Here is a 23,770-nt window from a genome sequence, read left to right on the forward strand (position 1 = left end):
GTAGAGGAGCTGGAGGCGTTCACACTGGTCAGGAACATCACCTCTTGCCTCATGTCACTCCAGCTCTTCATGGTCTGCAACTGGAGAGGGAGATCGCAATGGAGACAGGGATAGGAACAGGGCTGGCGAAGGAAAAATATCTTGCCATTCTCCTTTGAATCACACATCTATTGTTGAATAGCTAAAGATCCCACTTGATGCAACACTAACTCAAGAGGCTAGGTAAAGCACATTTCCCCCACAACAGGGGGGAATTGTAGAAGAATGCATCTGTTGTGCATGCATAAAGACTATCYCCATCTCAAGCTCTTTATTCTGACTTTTCTCCTTCAACATCTTGGACGGTTCCTGCCCTCCCTGCCTCCTCTCCATTCCCTCTCACGTGGAAGGAAGCCACTTCTTGTTCTYGTTGCACAACAGTTCACATTCCAGCCTGCAGAATCCCCTTCATCCGGGGTGGAGCAAGGCAGAGGAGAGTAAGGAAATAATAAAGAATGAGAGAAGCTAATCAGATGCAGCTTTGCAGCTCTTAAAGAGGCAGCCTTTCAGAGCTGCAGGCCCCAGTGCACTGGTGGTGTAAACTGACACAACTCCACAAGGGTCAGCAAACCTCCACTGATTCACACCAGGCAGAAAATTCGACCATCTAGACCAGTATCACTGTCCCTGCCCCAGTATCAACAGCATTCCCAGAAAATCCTTGAAAACAAGCCCAGCTGCAGCTGAGGGCCTGATCACAGCATGAACCTTTCTACTCCACAGTAGGCACAAAGATGCAACACTGGAACCTGKCTGGGACGATCTGTACCTCCCTCCAGATTCATCATCTGACATAACCATCTACCTGCAACACRTCATGGACAAAAGCGCCAGGTGGCCAGCCTGAGACATTGCACCAACATCTCTACTCACAGACAGGGCCCAGCTCCCCACATGGGAAAAACAATACATTTTGGGTATTGGTTTACGCTGCCCATTATTCTCGGACTCCCTRGTTGGGTATAAGAACATCAGAAGGTCCATACTGGATCAGACCAAAAGTCTGTTTAGCTCAGTAACCTCTCTCTGATGGGGACAGTAARTGGATGCTATGAAACAATAAGGCAAGGGCAAAAATGCAGGATACTTCCCCCAAGTAATCATCCAGCTTCCAAGTATTTTCAGCTCAGGAAACTTCTGTCTATCTACTAACGCTCAAGAAACTTCTTACATGGTAAACTTCTAGTGTTTAGAACAACTGCAAATACTTAGCATCCACCACATCTCTGGAAAGAACCTCTCCTCCCTCTCCTCCTAAACCTGACTACAGCTAGCTTCGTTTGATGCCATAATTTTTGCATTGGAGGAGACAGTGAACAGTCAGCCTCTATCTCTCTTCTCCGGCCCACTCATATATCTATAAAACTCTCTCATATCTCCAACTTATCTCTTTCACAGGCTGACAAGTCCCAGTCTGCTCATTTGTTCCCTGTGTGGAAGCTATTCCAGATTTCTGGATGTCCTCACTGTCCTTCTCTGAACTTACTCCAGTTCTACTACCCCTTTTGAAGACAAAGGGACCAGATCTGTAATCCATATCAAACAGGAGGGCAAACCATTGATTCATATAGTGTCCCAGTAAAATCTTCCATTTGGTTCTCTATTCCTTTCTTAATGTTTTCTAGAATTTGATCTGATTTCTTGACTGCTATTGATCACTGAAATGTCAAGCAACATGAACTGGGATGTTTTTGCCGTGCTGCCCAGAACATCAACATGCACTAATAAGGGCAAGCCAAGCTGCTGAAATACCCAATTGTAATTGCTCATCAGAAGTATTTCAGAAACAACTTCAGATGCTATGGCCCAGCTGCCTCGTTTTCAGAGACGATAACAAAGAGTCAGTCGAAGCCCAGCTCTCAGTTTTGCTCTTGGTTTTGTCACCTTTGTTTAAATAAAATGCAGGTAATCAAAGTCTAGGAGAGTTGGCAAAGCCAGCCACCGACAACCTAGAAAGTGACAGTGTCCTGGAACATTTCAATCAAAAATCACCCAAGGTAAGCACACCCAGAGTCACTGGCCTTACACTAGGGACAAGCCTGACCCTTTGTGTTTACTTGCAGTACTGTGCATGCTTTAGATGTGCCAACATCTGGACAAAAATTCCAGCGATGCTAAACAAGAGCTACTCTGTGTCACATATGCAAGGAGCCTCTATTTTTAGCTGCCTAAAAACACATGACATACTGATATGATCGAAGACAGTTGTGAGAACAGCTAAAACCTGGGTATTCAGGACTTACGTGTCCAGAGTTACCGCTTTAAGTATATTTTCATTTCCTGACTACTCACTGCTGCCTTTGTCTGCAACATGGTGCCACTCAATCTGGTTCCACATGTTCAGTGCGACTGTTGGGACACTGACAGCATGGGACATGAAAGGAAAGAAATGTATGGCAACGGCTTTTCTTGGTTACAACATAGCTCATTTGAATTTTGGGCTTGATGATTTCTAAAACAAAAGGCCAGTGCTGTGTTTGAAGAGTGACAGTTTATTACAGTGCCCAATCCAAAGGCCTTTTCCTTAGCAGAAAGTCAGCTGTGTTACCTGAAGTACCATAAACTCTATAAGATGGCAAAATTACACCAATAGAAAGGACAGCTAATTCCCACAAACATAAGAAGTGTTAACTATCTTGCAGAGGGCTTGCATTAGCATAAATCCATTGTTTACATACAATTTTAAAACACGTTTTGAGCAAGTGGCATTGCTTCACCTTTGACAGCAGCAAATTTACAAGCAATATACGTGCAGAGCTGCTCCTGACAGCTCTCGCACCTTTGAAGGGTTACAGGACTGTTTCTTCTCCCAGAAGTCAGACCTGACTCTGAGGGTTTCCTAATAGCTACCCTCACTCTCAGAGTTTAATTTACCCTCTGAGGCTCATTTAAAGAGCCCAAGGACACAGATCTGATCAATCCCATACTCAAGAGACAAATATTTTGCTCAGGCCCTTCTCTAATTAAAATTCCTTGCTAGAAAGGCTTCTAGACGTGGCACAAACAATAGCTCTCTCCACCCCTCCAGCTGCTACCCTGCGAACAAGGGAGCGAGTCCCTCCTTTTCGCACAGAAATCAGCCTGCCAGACAATAAGAAGTAACTTTCGGTCAAAGCCATCTGGAGCGGCTCACGCTGTACGCAGAGGAAAAAGCTGCCTTTGTTTGCGCAGTAACAGGGCAGAAGAAAAGGTACTCCTACTCAAAACAGTTGCCAAGCAAAAGGCACGTTACCCAGGGACGTTTTCGGCCACATCAGCAAACTGAACATCACATGGTTTCAATTATTTTTATCCCAGAGAAAAAAAAAGAAAGAAAGAAAGAAAAAAAAAAAAACAAGCCAAGTGACGTAAGGGGAAACAGCTGTAACCAAGCTCCTCAGGGCAGCTTCGCTGCTAACAGCAAGAGCTCCGCCGCGATCTTAACTGAAGCCGATCTCGAAATGCTCTCAATTTCCCCGCAAGCGGGACGTGGCGGCAGGTTGCGGGAGGCGGCGCGGTACGGGCGCCAGGAGCTGCAGGCTGGCGCGGCGCTGGCTGCCGCCTGCCGCCCGCCGCCCCTGCGCGGGAGCGGAGCGTGCGCTAACCTGAAGTGACCCTCCTCGCTGCCTGCTCGCCGGGTTACTGCCGTTCACGGCTCGCGGCGCTCCAGCACATACACGGAGGACGAGCGAGCGAGGGGAGGAGGAGGAGGAGGAGGAGGAGGAGGAGGAGGAGGTATTGTTTAGTTTAGATGGTTGTGATTCCTGCTAGAGGGAGAGAATGTTTTTGCCTAGTAGCAGCACTTCAAAGTCAGAGCCAGCCAAGAAACGAGGAAGATAAGTTTCTGGCTCAAACAAAAAAAAGTAGATCTGGGCTTCTGACTCACGCTAGGCATGTGGGGCTTGTTTTTTTTATTCATCGTTTCACCTGCAGAAACAGATATTCACAGGTTTTATAATGTCACGTTGCCTGCACAAATTGCTATTTATGTTCTGCCAAAGCCCTTCTCAGCCAGTGTTATGATGCCATTGCATTGGGTGCCACCCAAAGCCTGAAGAACGATCTCTGCCCCAAAAGGCTGGTTATCCGAAGACAAAGAGCAAGCAGTAGCCTGTAGCTACTGTTTTACAACATCTCTTCCACATGCAAGTCCTCACCATACTCACAGACCAATAGCTACAACCACATACCACCCTGGCCACGGTTGGGAACTAAGTGCAAAAATTACAAAGGAGGCAAACCTCCAGATGCAGTCTGCTGGATACTGCTGGTCAGCAGATACATTGCAAAGGCAACTGTTATGCCACCACTGAGAAAGGGAACCCCACAGAACAAAGCTTCTTAATTTTCACTCCACCCACAAGGACCCAATCTCTAGCCACCCATCTCAAAAACTCCTCTGGTGTTTGTAATCCAGCGCTCTAGGCACCAAGGGCCTGCAAAGTGGGTGCTGTCTCTACCAACACAGGGAGAACGGTTGCAGGAGAGGGGGGGAGTTTCAAGACCAGCCCTGGACTTGACTTTGAGTTGTGCCAAGTAGACTTGTGCTCCTTGTACTCGACAACAGGCTCAGACAGCAACTGCGCAGTGCGTTCCTCTGAGAGGAAGGAGCAGCTTACCTCTTTAACAAGCTTCCCAAAGCTCTGTGTCAGAGCCTCCATGGCTTCTGACAGATCCCACAAGGAGGAATTGAAAGAGATCCGTCTCTGCAAGAAAAGAGAAAAGGAAACTGAAAGTCACTGCAAGGCACAAACCAGGAAATGAAACTCTTGGAAACATTCTTGTAAAGTCCTTCTTGTAGGAAGAACTGCCCACAAGACAGAGTCCTCGATGGGGAAGCCCGAGAACTGGATTTCAGTGCAGTCTTGAGCTTGAACAGCCTTGGGCTTAAGGGCCCCACAGTGCAATGGAGACACTTCTTTCCTTCCCCACAGGTTAGGTACACCGATGTTATAGTAACCAGAGCCATCCTAATAAAAGCAGATAAAGGCATGCGCTTACACTTCCAGTGCAAAGAATGGTTTTCATTCCAGGTCCCAAAACAAGGACAGCCTACAGGGCAACATGTTGGCAGACCTGAAATCCTGCAAGCCAACACTAGGCAGCGGAAGCCAAACTATTCAAGGGAGGAAAGGACCGCATGGTAGACACAAGCTTTCAGTGGGACTCCATAGATGTCAACCCAGAAACCCTGTATCTCCTGCTCCACTGTACATCTCATTTCCTTCCTCATCACCAGAGTCTTCCATCAGACCTTGATGTTTTCAAACTAAACCAAGCACATATTTTAAAATAGCCAGCTTCTGCAAAACAGTTGATGCACCCATCACACAAGAGGGAAACAGTGACAGCTTTCCGAAAGCACAGCTCTCAGGGAGCTATATTTGCTTTAGCAATTCCTTGCCCAGACAATTGCATTGAAGACAATTCTTTGTTTCCAGTTAGTCTCCATGTAACTGGTGGGTCTGGTTTTTGTGGGATTTTGTTTGTTTGTTTTTCTTCTGTTCTTATTTCTGGGATGTAGCAAAGCATTATCTTGTACTGGAAACATTTCATGAAAAAGAAGCATCTAGACTCTTTAACCTAATAATTTGGACACAATCCCTCTTTCAGAGGAATCAGAATTAAAACCATTTCCTAAGACTTCAGATTAGTAGTTACATTTTACAGCATTTGAAAGCACATTAAAGTCACAGTATTGTAACACACAGAGGAATGGCCAAACCCCTTTTTTTAGCACACTTCTTTTGGATTGAAACTTCTCATTTTCATATCTTTTCTGGGGCAATTTTTGGAAGCTGCTTGAACGTCTGGAGGCTTTCACATGCTCTAGCTGATTTGCTGGAGGGAGGTTACAGCTGGTCAGAGTGTCAGCTGGTCTAAGTGGGCACTGCTCCACTGATCTGCTGGGCTGTTTGTACCCAGCTAATTTTTCTGAGTGCTCAGTTAGTGCCTGCACTAAAGCCAGCTGCGAAGTCATGGCGGGTCTCAGTCAAAACTCACTATTTGGGCTAAAAGAAAAGCAAATCAAATTCCCCATAGGCTAAGTCCTTCTCAAGACATTTTTGAAGAAACACAGTTAATAAATATCAAAGTTACACAGCTGCACTACCACTTTAGCAACAAGATGAGATAAAAAGCCCTAGGTTCATGCATGCAATGGACATGCTTTGCTCAACTCCATTTACCTCAAGATCCACAGGGATCTGTGCGGCTCAACATACTCAGAATGATTCAGGGACAAGGTGGGAGATAGGAGAACAAAGTTTTCTGATGATACTACTTGGTTGAGAATAGTGAAAGTCAAAAGCCAGTTGCAAAGGATTAGTGAAGGACCTCATGCTGACACACTGGGTGGTAAAGTGCCAGACAAAATTCAGTGCTGCAAAGTACATAGTACATAGGGAGAAGACAGTTCTTCTACCCTTACATACCCTCTGATGGCTCTGAACTAGCTACTGCCACTCAAGAGAGATCTTAACTTTATAATGGTAGGACAGATCAACAACAATATGAATCCACAGTGCATTCCCCTCTCTGAAGTACTATGTACAGTTTTGGATTCTCCATCTCAGAAAGAACACAAGTACAGAAAAAGGCTACAAGTATGATTTAAGATACAAATGACTTCCGAAGGGAGAACAATAGACCACTGTTATTCCAGTGGGACCCATAATGATGAACAGAGGATATGACAGAGGTTTGTAGAATTACAAAGGGGATGGAGAATGTGAACAGGGGATGATGGTTCACTGTGCCTCATAATACAAGAAGTAGAGAGCTTCCAGTGCAAAAATCAGTTTAAAATAAACCAAAGGAGTTACTTCAAACATAGCTCAATTGTCAAAGTGCAGAACTCATCTACAACATGTAGGTACCAAATGTTAAAGTAGGTTTGAAAAAAGGATTAGACAAATTCATGAAAGGGAAAAAAAATCTGTCAAGATCTATTAAACATCAAGATCCCAGTAGTATTTGGGGAAGTTTGTGAGTTGCAAGCTACTGAAGACCAGGAGAGTATTCTGAGGAAATATTGCTGTTGCCTCATTCCTACATTCTTTCATGTGTCCATTATAGGCCATTGTTAGAGTGGCACCCAAGGGGCACTGAGCTGAACAGGTTTTTGGTCTGACTCAGTATGGAAATCTTACAAAACTCAAGGAGACTGCAAACCTGCCCAGAAGTGGGAGCAAAACGCAGCATCCCTCCCCACTAGACCCTTCTTCCCTTACAAATTCACGGACCTCCCATGTCCATTTCTTAACAGAGTGTACAATGAAGCCACACTATGGAGAGAATTTTGCTTTAGTTAACATCCTCCTTTGTACCCTAAAAACTCACTCAGAGAGCTGATTACAAGTCACATCTCCTGAGACAAGGAGAAAGTGAGAATTACAAGAGGTCAGTCTTCCTCATACGGACAAGCACGTCACAGATTTCCCTGGAAAATAACTCTTTGCAATGGCACCAACATTCATTACATTAAAAAGAGCCCTCTAAATTCAGCGTAGCTCAAGTAAGACTGATCCCATTGTGAGAGCATATGTGGTAGGCGTCTGCACTGGAGTAAGGGGAGCAATGATTTTTTTCCCAGTGAAATGCTGGAAAACATTGCCTGTCCTTTCTAGGCGGATAGGGAAAGGCCTTAAAGTTCTAGCAGTATTTGAACAGAGCTGCCCTGTCCAATCATAGTCTTAGTGGCTGATTAAGTCATGCCCTCACCTACGCTCATCTTTCAGGGTAGCCAACTTTGTAATACTCCCTTGAGTGATGTGTTTTACCATGTGCAGTCTGTGTGCTTGTGCGTGCATGCTACAAGGCTCAAAATAGAGACAAATACTTGAGCTAACCAGTCAACTGCACAGTCAAGACAAACCCTGACTAAGTCCACCTGTCAGCTCCCACTAGAAAGGATGACCAACTTACAAATTTAACATGCAGTAGGATGCATCTGTGTTTGAGGTGTTGGGAGGTCATGACAAAATTCAGCCACTATCTGCAACATAACAGCTAATTGCTTCTGCTAAACGAGACCACTTAGTCAAGTTTTCTTTGAAATACTTACAACTTTAAACTGATCTTAGTAGAAACTTTACACGTAGCAAAACTATTATTTCACTTAGCAGAAAAATTATGTGCTTTAATTTTTTTCCTTTTCTTTCCTAAGAGCGGAAATCCCAAAGTACAGCTGTAAATACCATTGTGCTTGACCTGAAACACTCAAAAGAGCAAAGAAAGCCACAAGTTCAATTGCAGCTTGTATTTACATTAAAAGACCTTTTCTAAAGCCATTTGTCAACTGGAATGTATTTATTAGTCAATGCTTAGTTCATGATAACCATATGACAAAATACCACCCATACAATGAAGGGACAAAAACAATTACATTTTCATGTGCTCACCCACACTCCTTCAAGGACCACTGTAGCACACAAACCACAACATATTTATGGCTTATTACAGACCCACACCACTGGAAAGAACAATGGAAAGCCCTTCTTAGGCAGCACTGTAGAGATGCAATCCCACATGATCAATTTAAGTTATCTCTTGTCAGTTACCCCTGTCGACTTGATTTCAAAACTAGGGAGATCCGCAGAAAGAAAGGTCATCCCACAGCCAGGTAATTTTATGATGTATGACAGTCCCCACCCATGACAGCACCAGCCAGGTGGGACATCTCTGACTTACTGCCATTGCTCTCACTAACCAGGGGTGCCTGTAACCTTCCCCAAACTGCATGGTTCTTCCACGGGAGAACAGCTCTCCTGGCACTGGGAGAAAGCTGAAAAGGAAATTAGTGTATTTAGGGTTAGAAGGTTTTGTTCCTCTCTCTGCTCTTCTCAAATCAGCTCCTCCTGGCCCACCTTAATCTCACTGAATGCCCCTGGTGCAAAGTAAGCCTCATGAGGGACAGCTGTGCCCTCAGGTGACTTGCACAGGGTGTCCTGCACCGCACAGGGCAGTCCTTATTGTTGACCAAAAAGGCTCTATAAGATGGATGAAGATTAAGACATGTGGGTCCTGGAAAGGAGAACTTGACTTTTAGGAATGTTAGCTGCTTCTAGTGATGCGAACGCTCAGTCAAAAAGGAAGGTTGATCCTCTGCCTCGGCTCCCTGTGATTACTCCCAGATACTCCGCTGGGTTTCCATATAAATGCCTCTCCCTGAATAGGCTCTTGCATGATAAAGAATAAGGAAAGGCACTCAAATCTCCTCACCATGCCTCTGTGAGCATGGCTCTATCTGTTCTCTCACTCTACAGAGCAGGAACTGAGACGTTAAATGAAAGAATCATACAATAGATTGGGGTACAGCAAGAAATCCTGTTGTAATATTTTAATTAGAAGACCTTCTGTCTTTACTGTACTATTTCTGTTTGGACAATCTTTGGGCTATTCTTCATAGAACAAAGGAATAGATGCGCAAAAACAAGCGTTTATTTGCTTTTTTTCACCTCCCTTAACAGTACTGTGATGTTCACAGCCGATACACTTCACTGTGCACCCTTGATAATTCTCTTTCTAAAACTGTGCTCTGTCCATAATTTGCTAATAATCACCATTTTGTTGTTAGCTGCCTAAAACGCTTCTTGTTCTCCTCAGGCTGCAAAGGCACAAACAATTTAAGCGCGCGTAAACAGGTGTTGACATGAAAGGCAGGGGTCTCAACCCACACGCACATACTCACACACCCTGACCACTTCTCAATCTTGCATCCTCCCCTGCTTTTTTCAGCACAAATGTTTGTGCAACCACACAATCAGGTCAGTCAGTTTTAATCCGGATCAGCTCCCTGATGCAATTCACACATGGTCTTGCAGAGGGAACAACAAACAGGAATGCACAGGGGCCGGAAAAAGAAGCTGGGTGCTGGGCTGAGTCTTCTGGATGTGTCTTGCAGTGCTCACCAAACTACAGCCACTCGACTACCCAGATAAGTGCCAGAAAAAACAGTTTAAGTGCTGAATTTATACAATTCTTGCATGCTGCTGCAAGCCCTTTTACCCTAATTGCATTCACTGAATCATATTAATATTTTTTTCTCTGCCTCTCCAAAAATTATTGCTGTCAGTGGAGCCAAAGTCTACTTACACGATATCAGAATCTGCTTCCAAATTTCTGTTGCACACCTCTATTTGAATTGGCCGCATTTTTTACTTACTGACATGCCATGCTGTGAAGTTCATCTAGGGGATTAAGTAAAAAATTAAAAATAAATCTCTGGGCCTATCAACTTGTTGGCATTGGTTTACAGGCTGTGTAGTAGATAAAGTGCATGCCAGCTTCACTGTGCATGTCCAAGGTTTGACCCGCAGTGCCTTTAACGATAAGCTGTTAGTCCAAAGCCTTCTTTGTTCAAGAACAGAACGTTCCCGCTTTGTCCAAAGATGTTACTGCAGGTCAAGGCACTTTTTAGCCTTTAAAGCCACTAAGTTTCAAACATGTTGATCATGATCCTAGGGTAATTTATTCATTTTGCATGGCCACATCAAAGCCAGTGTTTTTTAGTTCACTCACTGAGGCATTACAGAAGCCTCAACGAGAGGGAATCCTTTGACATTTTTCTGAAGAAAACTGTGGACTTTTGCAAGACGGTGTACAATACCCAGCAGGTTTAGTAGTGCTGACTTCAGGACTTAAGAGCTTTTTTTCTCTGAAGCCAAGATCATGAGCCAACTTCTCAGAAGTCCCCAAAATTGCACATAATGTCTTAATCTACTTTGCTGTTGCCAAGTGGCACAATCAGAGTGGCTTAGGACTTCTTTCTTTCACCAGTAAACAACACAGATGTAGATACACTCAGTATCTGCTTCTGTCAGCTAAATGGTAGAGCCTTTCTTAAATGAGAAAAACAGTACTGACTCCCTGCAGGGCTCAGCAGACCAGTGCTGAATTGCACTAGCCAGCCACTTTCACCACATTCAGTCCAAAATTCCAGCATCTCCCAATCATTTAAAGTAAATGCATGCATATATGTTTAACCAAAACACAAGGAACAGCTTAGGGTCATTAGTTTTCAGAACGGCTCATTTTTTTATGGGGATTATTTTAGTGCTATCACCTCTTTACACTTATGACTAGCTTGCTCTCCCAGCAGGAAAGAAAACATCCACATGGAGGACGCACAGAAAACAGAAAATGAGCTACAGAGAGAAGTAACTGGCCACTATCTACTGAGCTGAAGAGTAACAAGATTCCAGCATTTGATAATCACCCTCTTTGACTGTGGACACGCCACGCAAGTGGTACATGACTTTCTGTCCTGAAAGGCACATCAAATATGGAAACTCACACAGCAGAAGTGTTTATTTCTTCCACAGCAGACAATAGAGTGTTTGTTTTACTGGAAAACAAAGTGGGTTCTGTGGTCCCATCTTCTCTCTACTGATACTTCCAGTACTAACTTCCTCAAAACTTTTGTATTTGATCCAGATATTGTGAAAGCATCACTGGGGTTTCCTAGATAAACAGCTAAGTCTGCTCCAGTCTCCAAGCACCCCCTAAATAGTGTATTTGCACGAAGTTCAGTTATTTAGCTCTTGCTCCAAAGTCTATTCAGTTGGACAATCTTTCAAACAGGGCCTTAAAATTAGACTCTTCTTTGCATGTATTAAACCTACTCAAAGGTTATGGCCAGCCACTGGCCATAAGCTTCTACACTCAATGGGCCCCACAGTAAAGGCAGATGGTGATGCTTCTAGCATGCATGTGTCTGCCTAACTTCTGGGTTTGTTCCTGCTGAGATACAACATCTGACCAAAATACAGGGACAATCAATAGTCTGCTTGTTACCACGCAGCATAAATATTTCCCTCTTGACAAATTAAATTGCAGACCACACACATTTACAGGCTACTCTGCATGTAACACACTGCAGCAGAAAGGATGACAGGAAGAAGCCTGGTTTTTCAGGTTTCAGTGATCGAGACCGTCTTTCTTCTTTCTTATTGCTAATGAACAATTCACCCTGAAAACAGAGGGATGAATCCCTAGACTGAAACCCTGAAGAAATGCCACAGTTCTCAGTGGTGGCATCCCACAGCTGTGACTTGCGCACTCACCTGAAGAGGTTTGAAAGGGTTCAGGTTAGCATGGAAGGTTTGTTCGGCTGCACGGAGTTTTTCCTTTGGTAAGCTGCAAACGAAGGTTTCAAAGTCCATAGCCACTGTCTGGTTTTGGATTGTAAGAAATTCAGACAATGTTGAGGCATTGCAGAGATCTTGCAGTCGCATTCGGTAGCCAGACACAATGACCTGGAAAAGCATATGAATCTCCCTTGATAAAACATTCACAGCATAAAGTCAGTTATCACCTAGACAGAACCAGCCATTCATAACCTTTCAAGATACTGGGAAGAGGGCATTTTTCTCTACAAATTACATGGTCCTGACCCATGTGCAACTCCGAATTCCAAAAAAGCATGTTTCCCTGCTGAGTACCAGAGGAAAGAGTTCTGGGGGAGGCAGGTCTCTCTCCACTTCTACACACACATGTCCGAGCAGCAGTAACCCTGCCCTCCACAGCAGTCATTTGCTCAAACCAAGGCTACACGTGTTGCCCAATCTTCAGTCTTCTTGGAACTGAGCCATGGAGACAAAGTAAGGCTTGTGATCAGACTCAAGTCTGGCAAATATATGTGAAGGGCAAAAGACCTATGTCCCAAACTCCTGAGAGATATTATCTGCCAGGCACATACTCTGTGCTGTTCTGAATCAGGATCTTCTCCCTTAGCTCTGACATATCCCTTCAGTAAGAGCTGAGAGAACCATTTTGCAGTGTTTTGGGGCAGATAATGTACCAGCAAAAGAAAGAATTAATTTACTGACTGCAACAAACAAGAAACCAGATCTTAGAGTCTTCTTCCACAGGCATATTTTGCTGGAGGTGATAGCTTGCATGTGGATAAGGTTTACTCATCCACAGTTAACCACGTTACTGGTGAAGGAAATGCATAAAATTGCTCTGAATGATCACAGGTCCCTTGCAAACCTGATGGCCAAATTTCTTCAATAGCGTCAGTAGTGGATTTGGGTCTGCTAAACAAAGAATGGCAAACACTTCATACAGGTGATAAACACAGGAAAAATCTGGGATTTGGGGAGAAGGGGGTTTGTTGATGCTAGACAGAGGCAGAGTGAACAGTTTGAATACAAACTCATAGCAAACAGCTTTTATGCTTCCTGTCTGCTTTCTGTCCTCTTGTAATACCCAACGTATATTACTCAACCTCCAGCAACAAGTAAAGAAGATCAATTTACACCCCAAAAGAATTAACATTTCCTGAATCATAGTGATAAGCAAGACTGAGGAAATGTTCTTGTCTTTCAAAACCAAAAGGGTATCAACAATCCAGAGGGAGAAAAATATGCACTATGCTCAGAAAAGAAGCAGATGATATGAGGGGCAAGAGATTTATAATGCAACACTTCAGCAAACCTTTAACTTTAGTCTGCATCCATATGCCAAAAATAAGATGTTGCTGGACTGCACACTCAGCTGAACAAATGGAAGAGCTCTTGCATCAAAAAGGCTGGCCTGTTAGAAATGTTCTGCCAGCAGTGATATTACCACCACCATAGCAATGCTGAAGAAAGGATATTCCTGTGGCTGGCGGCACTAGAATAACATTGAAGAGACTTGGATTCAGTCTGCAACAGCTTCTTTTGCGGGGGCATATAGAAAAACAATGTCTCAAAGTGCCTCAGGTCCTCACACAAAAAAAATGCGAACGAGCAACGCTTCCACCATCCCTTGTGGCCATCCATCCTTTTCACTCAGGTTTTAAGCTCTTTCAGAAAGAAGCCACTTTTCCAAATGCAGGAGTTCTGCAGTACATGACCCTGAAACAAAGGCCCTGAGACCCTCACCAAAATTAAACCACCCAGTCACACCAAGTCAGGTCTCTGCAACAGTTCCAAGTCACCTGAAGCCATGGCGTTTTCAATAGGAGAATACATGATAAATGACAGATTAAATACCCTAAGGACTGTCAAAATGTCAGGCTAATTTCTGAGACATTCATGGAAGTGTTTGAGAAAGCAGATGCAGGTGGCTTGACTTTGTGCTCTCTGACCACATTGTTGTCACCTGGGACTAGCCCTGCTGCACACAAGCAGGGAGACCTGTTCCTGGCAGCACGCACCCTGGCTGCAATCATGTACCCCTCAGTGTCCTCCAGAACGGGTTGCTGATTAGCACCGCAGCCCTCGCCCAGGTCTGCACCGCTTCCCCGCTGCTTTTCGCTGGGACAGGACCTGCCCCACGGTCCAAGCCACATTATAGCTGTCTGGCGGCACCTGCACAAGGGCAGCAGCGAAGGCTTGACCAAACAGCCTTGACTTGGTCAGCCTGCAGGAGGAGCTTGCTCTGCCTTTCAGATATGARCTGTACTAGGAGAGTGCTTAAGGCAAGATCTGGTGGCCTGCTGCTCTCCTCTGCTGCTTGCTGCCACATTGCATAGGTTTACTCTTGCCACCCCATAGCACAGACTGCCACAAGACTACACGTCACTCCCAGCGTAYGGCAGGATCTGCGCAAGACTGTTCTACTAACAAGGACAAAGCTAAAATCCTTCATGCAAAATCTAGCTCACTGGTTACCCCTTTACTGAGATACGTCACATAGATAAAGGTTAGACTTTTCTCACTTTCTGCTGGCTCTCCTATTGCTAGCATGGATGACTTAATATGGTAGTCACACGACAAAAGATCAGGGCTAGCTCCTTTGCCTATATAGAAATCTTTCTGCCTTTCCATCACTTAGGGAAAATGAGTATGTTGTGGCTGTAGCCTTCTGGTTATCCCTGTAGACCAATCTGTAACAGGGTCCTGCTTTATTCTAGCATGAATTTCAGGCAAATTTGTTTCAAGACAAATAAAACTTGTGTCTTAAAACAGATAAGATATTTTCCTTTTTTTTTTTTTTTTAAAGCACAACATATCTTTAACTTGTAGGAGTAATTACCAAAGGACATTGAAACATACGGCTTCATAAATTTCACTAAAGAATGAGACAATTTGTGTGAAGGGGGCCAGTAAATGTAACTGCATGGAGACAAAGTCTGAAAGGACCATTAATCACTACGCTTCAGAGCAAAAGATCTGATCTGGATTTGGGAAGCGGAAGGGATTTCCTTCTCCTTTTGCACAGTCACACTGCACTGAGAGGAACGTAGGTCCTCCTCTGAAGCCTGAAGCCACCAGTCCTGACTTCTGCAGTAGAAAGGGTGCTGGCAGAAGCGGACGAATTCACCTAGCCCGACAAGAACGATGTTCTGATCCTGACGATGACAGACAGCCATCAAAAGCCATCGGTCAGCCCACTGTCACGGCTGCCTATGTTTAGGAAGACAATTACGGCAGCACGCAGGGGTTTCCCTTGAGATCAGGACCCTGTTGTACTACATAATGTTCAAGCTCGCTGCCTCTGTTGAAGAGCCAGCCGTAAACCCAAAAGCATGCCTCCTTCCCCTGCCCGGGTGTCCACGGCACCCAGCGTCACGCAGCGTGCCCACACACCTGGGACAGACACCTTGTCCTTGAGCACACACTGAGCCACCTAACAACAAAAACACTCTTTCTTCTACTTGATGTAGAACAGTTCAAACAGCACTGGCAGACAAATTAATGTTTTACTTCGGGGGGGAAAAAAAACAAAAAACACAGGAAAGAAGAAATTCTCTTTAGCTTGCAGAGTTCTAGGCTATTTTTCACGCAAATCAAACATTTATATGTGGATCTCAGAGTGCTTCTATAGCTTACAGCTAAGGCAGGCAGTAAATGTGAGGGCAAGGGAGAGAAGTAGCAATTACATTTTATTCTGTGTTTGTACAACACCCAGCRCAGAAGGGTCCTATACTACGGATCTTGGCACTATGGTAAAACAAACAATAAACTAACTATTATTGTAACAGCCAAAAGTGCTCTTTACCTGCCGGAGGTTGACCTCAGCGTTCAGCAGCTCATCTACCGTGAACGGTGGCATGGACACATTACGATGGAGGAAGTCTGAGAACGTCTCATTGTCCACCAGGAAATCCCGGAGTTTCAAGTCTGGAAGGTGACAAAACAAGCAACGTTTCRGTCAGGGCAAAGCCAAAGGAAACTAATTTGAGAGCTTTGAACAGGAAAGGCAAAAGCTGACAAATGGGGGAAAGGGAATTACATGAACTGTAGCACAAAAGAAAAAGAGGAGCTGTGGGCAAAATGCTCTGAAACATGGCAGCTTTCAGAGATGTGGCCAAACCGTGATGTCTTAACCTCAAAAACAGAATCTTTAAAACCAGTTTCCCTTGAACACCTTTACTTAAGCTCAGCTTGCACATACCATCTGYTGTCAGACACGGAAAAGACAGAGCAGGCCAAGCTGTTCCCCCTGTGGGTGAAACCTGCTCCAACGTTAGCCTTGCACAAAGAATAGGCTTCACTTAATCCCTGCGCTATTAGTGAAAGCAGGACTGAACTGGTGCATAGGCTGCTGAGAGATTTACTAGATTGTGTGTTTAATTATGCTAATAATTGCTGCTAGTAGTACTMTACCAAAAAATATTTCAAAGTCTGACATATGCAGGCATACAGTTATCAGATGATACAGAAATCACAGGCAGACCTAGAAAGCAGCCTTGCCTGCACTGGCAAAAAATATAATTTTGCAAATGCTTTGTTATTACATTTTCTTCTCTTAAAGCTTCACCTTCTGAAGCCATTAGTATTTCAGCTCTTGGCTTTAAAATAGAGTTGCTTCTCTCCCTCAGCAGAGGGGAATCATCTGGAAATTATAATCCACGTACAGAATTGAAGTGAGAAAACTGGAGGTTAAGCAGCTGGCTCTCACGGTGTTTCTTTGTTTTAAAGTTTTGTTTTTGTTTTTTTTTAAAGACTGATTCTCTCCTTATTATGCTTAAATAAGCGATGATCGGGACCGCGGCTATGGCAGGGGAGCTGTGGGAAGAGGGTTCACGGGACGGGGCGGGGGCGAAGGCTCGCCGGCGAAGCCAAGTCACCCGGCTAGGCATCGCGCTGGTTCTTCCGCTCGGGCCGGCCACGGCAGCCGCGAGCACGGGCGGCCGCGGGAAAGGAAGCGGCGCGCGCTGCTCGGGCGGCACGAAGCACGCCGGGGTTACCGACGGTCATTGCTCTCTAGTCCACATATCCAGTTACCAATTCCCCTTCGCCTTTTTGTTCTGCGTGCGCGAAAAGTAATCACCACCCCGGGCTGAGGCAACGCGGAGGAGGTTACTTCAGGATGAAAGTCTCTCCCTCGGCTCTGCCCAGCAAGAAAGCTTAGCCATATACTCATTCTGACCGCGCTGTGGAAACACTTAAACGCACCTTGCCAACAAAAATCAACCAGGGCTCCCTTCTCCTAGCCCAGATTAAAAAAAACAACAAGAAAAGAGCCGGCTCCTCCAACAATATAAATCAGCCTTTTCCCCCCAGCACACGCTAATGCACCCGCCTTGGTGGCAACCGGAGCAAAAATTCCCCCCCACCCTGATTCCTTTGCTATTTCCTAAACGCACTGAACTCCCTAAACACTTCTGCAGCTTGTTTATTTTTTAGTGAGAAAATCAACGGTTCGGAAACTCAGACGGACAAAGGGGTAGCTGGCTGAAGGGGGTAGCTGGCACACTGGCATGCGAAGATCAGATGTTTGCAAGCTTTTTCATTTAGCCTGTCTCTATTTAGAGTATTTTTTCAAATTCCTCTTAAAGGGCCACACACCTTATTAAAAAAAAAAATCTAACTGCCCAATAAATCTCCTACTTTCCTCTGTTTCCTCATTGTTGTTTGGGTTTCTTGAGTGTTTTTTTTTCTACCACGTGAAAGCAGGATTTTCTTGGCCGGGAACATATTCTATAGGTAACTGCAGGAAAGCAACTTGAACTACATCTGGATTCCTGCTGACCTGCCTGTAATCACAAYGGGGAGTAACAAAGAAGCTACCTCCTTCCAAAACTGTAATTAACCAGTCAGGTGTTAGCAGAATGTTTCTTCCCTCCCTTTTTATCATGCCCAGTATTTTCGTATTTGCTCAGGACCGGAATTTGCTGAAAATCAAAACTGCCTTCCAAGAAAACTTTTGCAAACATCTGAAGGGGTTTTCATTACGATTTGGAACAAAACATAAAGCTACCGAAACTCGTCGTGGAACAACGCCTAGCTTCCAGTTGACTCGACGTGGACCTGTGCTTGCTGAGCCTGACCCTCGTCTGCCTGAGACCGTAAGTGAAAGCTCTGCGAGACCAATGTCATGGTCCGGCTGCGCTACCCTAGACAAAAAGCTAGCCTTTTTCRCTGTGCATTTTCTCCCTCCATCTGGCCCTGTTTCTAGCATTTGTGGCTCGGTGTCTCCAAGCTCAAAATTCCTCACATACCCCCCCAAATCACGGAGGYTTACATAACGACTTGCACGTGAAACCACGGAAAGGCGCCGCACAGTGCAATCAGTCTAAATTCCTGCCCTGAATACTTGAAAAAGATGAGAGTTAACAGAGGTTTCCTCTTGAAAACAGCCATTCTTCTCTCCAAGATTACTTGCCCACTAGGGCCTAAGGAAATACGAGAGCATTAGTTAAAAGAACTGCTCCAAAAATAGAAAACAAAAGAAACAGACAAGTCTTTTGAAAACTAATGCCAAACTTACCTAATAATGCAAACATTTGGAGTAGAAGAACACATTTCAGAACCCGAGGCTAACTACTGCAATATTTTCCTGCCATAAAAGTTCAGACACACTATCAAGTTACTTAAGAAACGTGAGGTAAAAACGTGTCAGCTCAAACTTGAGGATTTAACTTGCCCGTTTTCTCTCACGCTTGAGGTTGACCATCAGCGTTCCTACGGCCAGCCACCGCAGTTCGGCCGACACAGGGTAACTCCAGCTGCAGCATCCTGATTGCACATCTCACCCCAGGGACAAATTCCTCCGCGCACTCTTCTGCTCACGTGGAAGGGCAGCCCCTTCTGCCCTTCGTTTCCAAGRGAAAAGCAGGAGAACCACAGGCCTGCAGGCTCCCTCACCACCAGCRCTGCAGCCTGCGGCCTCCTGGTTGAGACCTCAGGTCCCAGAAGCTAAGATGAGCCCTAAAGCACAGACGCGGATATGAATTTGAGGCCAGGCCGAGCCATAACACACAGGTCAAATCGGACGTGAACCGCCGCAGAGGTTCAGTGGCTAGATACGTGTCTGCAGTTTGCTCTCTCAGCAGCAGAAGAAATACTGAGGCAGATGGTCCTTATGGAAGATCATTTTTATAATTCCAACCCCAAGTCCCAAAAGGAACAACAGCAGAACAGCAGAGAACTTAAACACGTGCTTAGCTTATATGCCATGTAAATAGCCCCCACAATGCGTAGGTCCACGTTAGGCACTGCCTAGAGACACGCTGGGACCTGTGCAGCGACAAAGCAGGAGGCCATCCCTATCCATAAGAAGCAGGAGGGAAGAAGTCCATTTTGCACATGGGGAACTGGAGCAGAGGGAAGCCAGGGACCTCCCCGCCGTCGCCTAAGGAAGTCTGTAGCACAACCAAGAGCTCCCGGAGCTGGCGGTCTTGTGCCTCAACCACAAAACCACCCTTCCTTTCTAAAATCACAAGTCAGGATTAGACAACCACATGCGGCAACGTTTCACAGATACTGACTTCATGAAGGAGATCGCTGCCTTCGCCTTCTGCTCAGTTCAAACCCATATTTGGGGCAGAGTTCTGTGCACGGAAAACAGAAATTCAGGATTTTCAGATTGCAGAGCAACTCCTTCAGGACTGACATATGTCATCTGCTTAAGATGTACAATTTCCTGGCAGCCCAACCTTTTCCAGCACCTTCATCCCTGAGCACAGAGCTAGGCTGATCATTTCTGGAATGAGCATCAGTTGTTGTGACAACAACAGAAAAATCTGCTCAAGGGGATGAAGAGATCTATATGAATCAGCAATGAAAAACAGAACCTTTACAACCGATACATTTGTTGGTTAAACTGCAGTGCAGAACAATAAATATTTACTATAAATAATAGCAAGACACTGCTATCCGGGGTCATGAGAAGCAGCGTGAAAAAATTAAGCTTCCTTTCTGTGCAGAACAGAAGTGAAGCACTGCTTGTAGGATGAAGAAAGTCTCTGTAGCCTATACAGACTCCACTGTCACTCAGAGGTTTATGCTCTCATTTTCTGGAAACACATTCCCAGCTCCTCTCACAAGCTCTAAAGGTAGCTAAATGCATGAAAGAGCAGAAGAACCTACACCCTGGAATCAGTTTTAATTTGCTGCTCTTACTAGTAGTATGACCACCACTGGTTCCACAGCAAGAAACGATTATTTCCAGCAATACTGAGAAGCTTCATAGACAGGTGGGATTAAAAAAATCCCTTGCAGACAGGTTACAGAATAGGACTGCTCTCCTCTGGACATACTTCTCTCCCTTTTACTTTGGTTCACTTGGAAGCACAAAGGGCTCATACCTTCCTTCAGAATTTAATGATGCACAGTCACTAAAAAATGAGCAATAGAGTAGAAATAACAAAGCCCCATGAAAAGTGTGGCTAGGGTTTCCACACACTGAAAACTGCTTCCTAAAAATAAAAAGCATGTAAATTGTATTCCAACATATCTTAATCCACTACAGATGATCAAGCTTACCAGGTGTGACGACTTTAGTTTGAGGTTTGTGCCCATAATCTAAATAAACCAGATTTTTCAGCTAGTGTGAAACTACCTTAGGGTGACTGAAAAGAGTGTGACAGGCGTATCTACTGTTTACTTCCCAGCTTCATGTGGCCTAAGTCCCTACAAGAAATCTGGTGAAGGCAGGGAGATTCATGTTATAAGTTAATTTAGAAGCTAACAGGAAAACAGGGCAATGTGTCTAGCCTATAAGCATGACTATTTATCTTCAGGGACTTCAGGGTCCATTGATGGAACACTCAAGGCAGAAAACAGTTATGTGATTTTCTATACGTCCATTGTGTTTGGTGGATTTTTCTAGCCTTTGGCTAAGCCTGCATTCCTCATAGCCAAGCACCAAGGTAACAGTTAAATTATGGAGTTAAATTATGACCTTTAATTTCTTATTGCAGAGACCATTGATATGAAAACAATGGGGCTGCCCGACGAGCAGCATTAAGGCATCGCTGTGAGATGAAGCAGTGGAACAGGATGGGGTACAAGAAGCTTTAGGTTCATTCCTTCAAGTCAGCAGGTTTCTGTAAGTGCCTGAAGGAGATACCTGAGAGCGGTAAGTGCATTCCCAGCACAGCACAAGTGAAGGCACCTGTCTCTACCAGCTAACAGAAGGAGCAGTACAAGGAAGAGAGTGGCATGTGAGCAGCTAGTGCATGCTTCTCTTCCTACAGCGGGAGTGATAAACAGCTGCAAGGCACAAAGGTTTCAGACTCATGGTGCCTATTCAGGCAAAACTCCACTTCTACAGAAAACGAGGCAGGCATGGGGCACCTTCACGGTGCTTTCAAGTGAGAGCAATATTTCACATACCCCCCTGCTAATTCAATTGCACACTGTGCTGTCAAGGCTGTGCAAGACAGCTCCATGATGTCTGGGCATGGCCAGTGGACAAGGCTGCAAGGCTCCYCCATCATGGAAGAGGGTGCTTTCGCCCACAGGCATTGCTTTGCCCAAGGAAAAGCTTGTTCGGTCATGCGCCCCCAGAAGCAAGACCTGTTGCAAGATGCAAGTGTACCAAGAGGCTATTGGAGGACTCAGAGCTGGTCTCAGCTCCAGCAGTCGCAATATACAGGTAGTGCCTGTGACCCTGAAGAGGACTCTGATTAGAGATCTGCTCTAATGTTTAGCAAATGCTCACCAGTCAAAGGACCAGAGCAGCACACAACTCAAGTGCTGTCGCAGAATGAACTCTTACACTGGAATTCCCTATTAATTTTTCAGTGCAGAAGTATCTGGGAGGTACTTCTCAAAAATTCAGGCAGATGCACACTTATAAGCCAGGTTTACCATCAGCTGATTTTCACACCCATTGTTCTTCATTGTGATTTACAGTCAAAAGGCTTCTGAGGCTATTTCCCATAAAAATAAAAACGAGTTTTCAAATAAGTAACAGCAGTAGAGTTGAGGGCTGAAGGACCCTAAGCAATTGTTGCTCATCCAGAAGAAACAGCAATCTCCTATTGTTGAGTTTGTTACAGTGTCGTGCCCTACCGAGCCAATGACCCAGACCATGAAAAGCAAACCTTTCCGATCAGCCAGTGCTAGGCTTGGCACAGAGGCAAATTTTCATCTCTCTTCATTATATTCTCTTGACTAACTTCCCTAACTAACTTGGCAACACATCCAGAAGGCATGACAGAGCGATACACGATTTTCTTTTTAAAACAATTACTTTGCTTTAACATTTCTTTTTTCTATAAGGCATTCTTCCCCCTGTGTGGTGGGAATAGCTCTCAGAGCCTGCTGATCCTGACAGGAGCTAAAACTGTCCTCCAAGCATGTTACACAGCCTTACCCTGATTTGCTGACAAGGAATCAAGCAGCTCAGCAGGCCTGTTGTGCAAGGTCTGCTCATGTAAAAACACAAGGCTAATTTGCCCGCAAAGTGCTGCCCCTTCTGCAGCCATAGCTTGATCTGTTTTTTATGGTAAGTTGTAGGTCTGTCTGCTCTCTGGCAATCAGACACGTAATTGTGTTGTCCATGGAGATATTTAGATGAGACCCAAGTAAGCGTCACCTATAACCTTCGCTTATTTGCCATTYCAGACTTCCCTGGAAGTGTGGATAGGGAGGAGGCAGCCTCCCGGCTTCTCTGCTTCCGCACCTCCAGCAGCTAGGATATCTCCTGAGAGAAAGGGCAAACRCTGTGTGACAGGCCCCCATCGCTGTGGAAAGCGCACTTCTCCCATCCTTCCTGCTGGTTGTGGTGGGAATCCTAAGTTAACAGGCAACTCTGGGGTACGTGGAGGTGCTAACGCAGCCGCAGCGGACAGGCACCTCGGAGAGTCCTTCCTCTCCGTAGGGCCAGCTTTTTGAGCAGTGACACCCATTTTAATCACTGGGATTCTCAGATGCTACACAAATTTATCCGGTCCTCACTTACACTGTCAAAAACTACTGTGACTGGCACAGAACATGAGAAGAAGGTACCTGTCAGCATTTTTAACTTTTCCTAAGCAAATCACTATTCAGGGATGGAAGAGGGGAAGGGGAGACAGAGGGACATTTGTTGTAAGGTGTCAATAACAGACTGTGCTTGCAACATACATCTTAGCACAGGAAATGTTTGGATTATGCTTCTCAGCCCTTCTGCCACCAGGTACCTGTAAGGGGGTCAGCTAAACTCCAGTGAGAAGGCAGAGGTCCATGGGAAGCAAACCTCTCGGATGCTTTGTATAGGTGAGAGATGCCTAGGATTTTCAGTTCCAGCCTTGCCAGGGGTCACTCAGTCAGCCACCCTCTTCTGCTGTCATAACAACGCTCTCGAGAGACAAGTGGGAGTCAAAAGCCCAAATGCTCCAGCACCGACAAAGAACAAGCATCTTTATCTCTGGCACATCAAAGTGACTTTAAACAGCTGTATACTGCGGTAGAACAGCTGCAGCAATTAAAACAGGAAAAGCAGGAGGAACAGTAATCAAATGAACAGCTTCTAAAGAGGTGGAAAATATGGGTGAAAATGATTTTCCAGGAATTCCCCAAATGTCATTCCTTCGAGCACAGTCGCATGGCCACTTTGCTTGCCATGACCCAACAAGGGTAAGCACTGGACAGAAACACTGCAG

At 45.0% G+C, this 23,770-nt stretch overlaps 1 protein-coding gene across 1 annotated transcript in view; it reads right to left on the reverse strand.

The window, feature by feature from the left end:
• The window catches only part of ABCA1 (ATP binding cassette subfamily A member 1), an 82,584-nt gene that overhangs the window by 36,126 nt on the left and 22,688 nt on the right, over positions 1-23,770 (reverse strand). Inside the window, exons 5-8 of the mRNA XM_026078663.1 lie at positions 15,952-16,073; positions 12,084-12,275; positions 4,638-4,724; positions 3-80 (exon numbers count right to left, since the gene is read on the reverse strand). Coding sequence (XP_025934448.1) covers positions 3-80; positions 4,638-4,724; positions 12,084-12,275; positions 15,952-16,073 — 479 coding nt within the window. The remainder of the gene's footprint in view (positions 1-2; positions 81-4,637; positions 4,725-12,083; positions 12,276-15,951; positions 16,074-23,770) is intronic.

Source organism: Apteryx rowi, unplaced genomic scaffold (genome assembly GCF_003343035.1).
Source record: "Apteryx rowi isolate R43461 unplaced genomic scaffold, aptRow1 scaffold_113, whole genome shotgun sequence".
In the NCBI taxonomy this organism is placed as follows: Eukaryota; Metazoa; Chordata; class Aves; order Apterygiformes; family Apterygidae; genus Apteryx; species Apteryx rowi.